This window comes from Malus sylvestris, chromosome 12 (genome assembly GCF_916048215.2).
Source record: "Malus sylvestris chromosome 12, drMalSylv7.2, whole genome shotgun sequence".
Classification (NCBI taxonomy): domain Eukaryota; kingdom Viridiplantae; phylum Streptophyta; class Magnoliopsida; order Rosales; family Rosaceae; genus Malus; species Malus sylvestris.
The window spans coordinates 25,708,690-25,715,699 of record NC_062271.1 but is presented as its reverse complement, the minus strand read 5'-3'; the positions used below and the strand labels follow the sequence as shown (position 1 = coordinate 25,715,699).

Below are 7,010 nucleotides of genomic sequence, written 5' to 3'. Positions count from 1 at the left end.
AAGGCCAAGAGCCTCACGCACCCACGATGAATGAGAGGGCTTTGGCTGAAGAACCTCTGATGCCAAAGTTAGAATTTGAGGGAAAAGTGTTTAGAGAATTTGGAAATTTTGCAAGAGAGTTGAAATTAGGTTTTGGAAGAAATGAGGTGGTATTTATAGGGGTGTGGCCGAACCCCTTTGGAGAGATGGGAACCGGCCACATTTGGTGGTTTTTGGGTGCAATTGCAAGATATTATGTCAAAATAATATCTTGCAATCAATTAGGAAATTAATCAATTAATTTAGGTAATTAATCCTAGTTTGAATGAATAATTGAAGGTTACCTTGTGGAGACCATTTGATGAGGATGGATGAAATGGGTTTTGAATAAATACCTATTTTGATCACTTTTGACCTTGATTGAGTCGTGATTGTCATCTGCTTGCGCGCAGGAGTTCCATTGTGCCTCAAGGGTAATTTTATCTTTTTAACCCAAGAATCCATGTGTCGCCTCCATATTTTTGGCTCCACAAATTGGACATGTATTACAACTTAGAGAGTACCTTCAACTCAACATACAATCATCTTGCACAAAACCTCGCTCTACCCGAATTTTTTCATACTCTAAGAAATCACTAACTCTCCTAACTTCCTCATCACACCTTTAGTTTGGAGTGACAACATTGTGTTGACAACTGGTGACTCTTAAGTTTTTATTAATAGCACTAGATCAACATTACTTCAAGCTCGGTTGATTATCTTTCTAAGTCTCATCCGGCAACGGGTCTTTGATTCTTTCGCCAAACAAGGTCATTTCGTTAAGCTTCACAGCTGAGCGAAGTGTTCTATAATTGGTTATTCCCAGGTGCATATCATTGTTCGGCATTTTGACGGCTGAACAACATATACCATCAAGACACTTATATTTTTCAAGTGCCTATGTCCATATAGCTTGATATTGATTTGGCACACCTATATTCTCACAAATATAGTCAAGGCAGCCGAACATGGTGCAGGAGATCCTGAACTTATCATAGTCTAATAACATTACTAGAACTTATCATCATCTAATAACATTACTAGAACTTATCGTAAGTGTGTGAGCCCTTAGTTCTAACTAAAGCTGTCAGTGAAATTAATTAATTCCACAAACCATGAGTGACACCTAACATCATTTTATGGCTACCTAGATTAATAGAAGTATACGCGAACTAAGCATGATACTTCCTTGAACCTTGATTGTAGTTACAATGCAGTTTGGTTCTTCAATCATCCATATCCCACTCAAAATTTATGTGATATGGGATAATGTCAAATCACATGTAGATAACTTTGATCGCCATGATAGCTTGATCAACAAATATTCTGGGTAGAGATTTTTGAGATGGATCTTCAAGTGACTTTGAAGCATATCTCATTCTATTGAACAATTATCGGAAGGCGATAGATTCCTTGTTGTGCATTCATGTATCTCCATACTCATATATGTGAACTCGAATATCACACTATCGGGCCCTACAAAGCAGTGAGGCTTTGGTGCGAAAGCGAAGTTCATAATCTATAAATATAAGATATTTATGATGCGTCGGGTCTAAGAACTATTTGCATACTACAACCAAAAGCTTTGTAACGTTTGACATGTAATAAGCATCCATATGTTAGGCTTCTTGGGCAGTTAGTATTCAGTGAACTTGTTTAAGCCTCTAAGGTTTGAGATCATGCTAACATTATGTGATATATACCGGTCTTTTTGGATGGTCAATGTCCAGTTGACTTGTCAAACTAGGAACTTTATTTGAGGACTAAATGACTATGGAACACAAGTATACTTGTCCTAACCATGTTTAGGACATTGCTTCTATTACTTAAATCATATGGACTCATTCCTAGTACATTATCACCATAATCCAAACTCATGGAAAAAAAAAAAAAACTTGCCCTTTTATTAATAATTTAATATGGAATTGTTATATAATATCCAATAATATAAAATTGAATTTTAGGGTGCAACTCCAACAATGTGTTGTAAGCTAAAATTAAGAGAGAGAGAGAGAAAGCAAAGGGGATTTTCGAGGAATTATGTGTGTTATTTCTTTAGCCTTTTGCATTTATTCACAATAGTTTAAGAAGAATATGTTGGTCCCCAAATTATACAGTTACGTATAGTATAAAATAAAATAAAATCTCATTCCCACGTACTCTCTACTTTTAAATTACACAATCATATTTGATGTTGCATACTTACTATAACAAAAACAAGCATTACAGCATCTCAACCCTTCCTGATGTTACACGCTATAACAAAAACAAGCCATCAAGAAAAATGCTTTTATTAATGGAATTAATTCTTCTAAGAAAACCCCACATCATAAAAACGCAACCAATCCAAAATAGACAATTGGAAATAAACAAGCCAGCCCCTTGGTTCTAGAACTTAGTTGACTTTTCTACAATCGGTCCTAATCTGACCCTTGGTGCCCGTGAGAGGGCTAAGGTTTCCCATCTTTTTGATAGCATTGGCAAAGTCTGCTCTGAAGGTTGCAGGATTGCTCACGTAAGCTTTCACCTGAGAGTCTGTAGACCCACCACTAAAGAGCTGTTGGTCAGAGTGCAACAGGCCCTTTTGGCTCACCAAATTCCTGAAATAAGCACTGTCAAAAGATGTTGGACTTGTGACATCAAGTGGGGAGAGATTGTTATCGCCTCCCCTAGTTGGACAACTTGATTTCAATGATGTTGCGAATGAATCATTTATGTTTGTTTCGTTGTAAAGACGTGCCCGGAATGATGTGCACCTAACTTGTCCAATTGTATGAGATCCTAATTATTAAACAACAACAAAAAAATAAACAAAGTAATTAGAGATTGGACTTGATTCTTAACGCGAAATAATAAGTAGAGATGATACAACTTTAAGCAAACCTGAGAGGGCAACTAGCTCCTTGGCAGAGAAGCCTTTGTTTGAGAAAGCAGTAATTAGGCCAGAAAGATTCAATGTGGGAGCGGGTATGTTGGAATTGGCAGCACTTAGGCTTGCTGTGGTGGAGTCTCTTCTGCCCAATGGCACTGTATAGGTAGGTCCACCCAACTGTTTAAACAACACAAATTGAGATTTAACGATCACTAACTATATAGGGAAATCATTATTAGCATTGGAAACAAATCATCATACAACCTTTCCTTATAATAATTTAAAGGAAAATTGCACTTGAAGAAATGCATGATAATTCTTTTCAGAGCCTCAATAATAGTTGATTATTAGAAGGGTCTTTGACTTACTGCAACAATAGAGTCCCGAGCAGCAACGGTTAAGATGTCAGCACAAGAGACCACTTTGGGGCAGAGACTTTCCAATTGAGATTTAATTGTATTGATTACATCAAATCCCCTCAAAGAATTAGCATTTGGACCTGCTGTTTTCTCTCCTGTGAAATTGGCCGTGTCATCCAGCAGAACCGAAGCATCACATCCCTGCATGCACAATTCACATTTGTTATCCAAACTTGTCAACTTTTTCTGGGAGAAACATGACTCTTTTTTTGTCCTAATCTGTATATGCATATTAACTATTTTTTGGCACTACGGCAGAAAGCTCAGTTGAACGCGTGGTCCGTGAAGAATGAGAAAATAAGAAGTCAAATCAGATTATTGTATGGTTAAAAATTAAAACTGGAATAGAAAAGAAAATAACTTGCGAACAACAAATCAAAAAGTCCAAGATTTTGGCTGTCGATCCGAGTGTTAAAAAAGGTTGTATTTCTCTTTATCTTGCACTTTAAAATTGTAGGTGATAAAGACAGCAGATAAAAAAAATGAGAAAATTTCATTATACAACTCTTTTCCGACATCTTTTTTCCTCTTCTACAAGACTCAGAAAAAACTGTCCAATTGTCCTTTTGAAACAAATGTCATAGCTCAAATAAATAAAAGGAAATGGAGTGATTGAGAATTCGTTTATAACTATCTTCTTCTGTTTTTTCCTCTTCAACTAGGTAAAAAAAGAATTCACGGAATTATATTTGAAGAATTTATTAACTTCTTTTTTGGTAGGAAAAACCTCTAAAACAAACTCCATCAAATTTGTATTAAAAATATATATGGAATAACGAAAATGCTTTTACCAATATGTTTCATATATAGAAAAAAATGGCATATGAGCTAAATTTTTTTTGTCACAACATAACCTAAGCATATACTAAACTATCCATTACATATTACATGTGAACAATTATATATATGTTGTTGTTAATAGGACTCCAAAAAAGCCTCACACACTCTAACCATGCACAAATATGCAAAAAAAACACACTTGGAAGGAGTGTAGAATGAATCTACAAAATAAATTTTTTAGGGTGTGCCAACAACAATCTATATATACACACGAGCATGCATGCATGCAGGTTAAAGGTAAGACATATATATGAGTGAAAATCATTAGGCGGAAATTTAAAGGGACGATAGTATGTAGAAATGATCACTTGCGTTAACAAAACAATCATGGAAATGAAGACGGAGCAAGGAAGCTCCCATGCGAGCTTCCTTCGACACTGCCGAGTTCACCGCCGATTTAATGGTGGACAGTGCATTAGGACACGATTTTCCATAGAAAGTAGAGGACAACTGAGCAGAAGCTCCAACAAGAAGGAAAAATAATGACAATGAGATTTTAGTGTTTGTGGGAGTGCATGAACCAGTATGATATGAACCCATGACTGATGCCTAACTGGGTTTCTGATAACCAATATAACTCTGAAACAAAGAGAGAAGAAGAAGCTTGCGACTAGTTTCTTGGTTTAATGCAGCATCATGCCCTATATATTTATAGCCCGTGGTATAACTGGACTATTGCGTTTTGATAATGCTTCTAGACTTCGAGTCAACTCAAAAATAAATAAATAAAATAACGTTAATCAACACTTAACTTAAATAATAATTCAATTATCAACAATCATATTATTTAGTTTACAAAATTTAATTTAAAATTTTGATATCTTTAGCATTATTTAAAAAAAAAATTATGTGAAAAAGTAATTAAGAAAAAAGAAAAGGAAGGATAGGTGAGGTAAAGGCAGTTTCATCTACGACTGATTAATTATTAGAACCTTTGGATTTGTCTCAACTTAATAAGATATTAAATTGGATTAGTAAGATTAAGACTAATGTTAGTTATTGGTCTAGTCCACGTTTCATATAGCCAATGGGCAATGATGATATTGGTTTTCATGGACTTGACAATGCAATATGTGCGGGTCATTTTCACGGTATAATCCACTTTATTTTCTCCTTTTTATGTTGGAAAAGAAGAAGATCGTAGCTCCTACAACTGATTATAATTTCTGGGTCATTTTCACGGTAAAATCCACTTTCTTTTTTTTTCTCTCTTTTTATTTTTTATTTTTTTTATGTTGGAAAAAGAGAAGATCGTAGCTCCTCTAATTAAATATAACTTGTTCTAGCTTCATTTCATTCAATTTCTCTTCATAGTTCTGATTTAATGCTGATGATTCTTTACTGCGGTGGCAGAGAGCAATTATGCATACACACTCTTACAAAGGTAGATCAATGGATGCACAAGGGGACCAAGGTGGTCCCAGGACCACCTAGAGTCAGGAAATATATGTAAAGATCTTTTGAGAATTCTCCGAATATTTTGTACGAGTCCTTTTATACCTACCAAGTGTTTGACAAAATACATGTCAGGCATCTTTCAACATGTTGCTTCGACAAGACTAACAAATTTTCTCAATATCACTCATTATATTGTTTTTGCATGTAAAGTCAACTATTGAAATGTGTGCGTCATGGTATGATTCACAAGAACAAGTTCACCCAGTGTTCGATGAACTGCCTCAGTAAATAAACTGAAAATATTTTGCGAGCTTCGTGCTCATTTTCTGTCTAAAAAACTTAAACCTTTTAATACTTGGACCCCCAAAGATTTGAATCCTGGATCCACCACTACACTCTTGTGCGGGGTTTGACACGCATTGATTCCCCTCCTCCTTAACAACTAAATATTTACCTCATTAAACTATCAGAGGCGTAAGCACTATGAGGCCAACATAGGCTTAGGCCTACCCTCACTCTTTTAGCCCTTCCAAATAATTAGTATTATACGTTTTTTTGGGTAAACTTAGTATTATATTTCTTTTAGTTTATACAAAACTCTTAAATTATATTCACCAATAGTTAAAATAAGAGGTTTCTTTTCTTTTCAATCCCAACAACACTCATCCTAAAACTAAATTTAACATCTTCTTTTATAAATAAATCAATATCTCTTAAAATTAAAACTTAAAGTCTAGTTTACTTTTATCAAAAAATATTCTTTACATTACCAACTGAAGAATATTTAGCTTTGAGCTTTTCCTCCTCTTCTTCTTGAAATTTCATATATTTTGTCCTCCAAGTTTCCAACCCACTACAATATTAAGGTTTGTAAATTTCTCTGTCTCTTTAACTTATTACTAAATTCTTATAACTTCATAAATTTTGTTCTCCAAAATCCCAATCCATCCTTTGCATTTTTTGTTCGAAAATTCTCAATCCGTCTATATTGACCTAGGATGATAATGGAGAGAGCATCTACTTAACCATATCTTGAGACCACATGATAATATAACGGTTAATAGTTGAACTACTTTTTTAAATCATTAAAGAAGGAATCCAATCAATCAATATCCTCAAACAATTTAATTAGCTCACAACTCCAAGCATTTATTATACTCTCTTGTAAATACTATATATTTATTTTAGTGTTTTTATCACAAATAGTTCCTGAAATTGTCACATGCGCCGAAATTGAAAATGAATCAATGTTGTCTCAGGAAATAGGTGTCATAAATTAATATGGTCCTTTTATCTCAATTTTGTCAAAAATTCTATTATATGTTGATGTGGCACATAAATGAGACCCACGAGGTTTATGAGTTTTTATTTCAAATGGTACTATTGTATGTAAAAGAAATTATGTTGTAATATTCATTTTCATTATACTATTGACACTTATTCATAATGAGAACCGTATTTGT

General features: G+C 34.4%; 1 protein-coding gene across 1 annotated transcript; it reads right to left on the bottom strand.

The window, feature by feature from the left end:
- Positions 1-2,293: 2,293 nt before the first annotated feature.
- On the bottom strand, positions 2,294-4,777 carry LOC126594403 (cationic peroxidase 1-like). The gene is made up of 4 exons (XM_050260711.1): positions 4,462-4,777; positions 3,259-3,450; positions 2,902-3,067; positions 2,294-2,799 (listed from the first exon to the last, which is right to left on the bottom strand). Exons 1-4 carry the CDS (start codon positions 4,687-4,689, stop codon positions 2,414-2,416), a joined length of 972 nt encoding a protein of 323 aa, XP_050116668.1. The 5' UTR covers positions 4,690-4,777; the 3' UTR covers positions 2,294-2,413.
- Between the last annotated feature and the right edge of the window lie 2,233 nt (positions 4,778-7,010).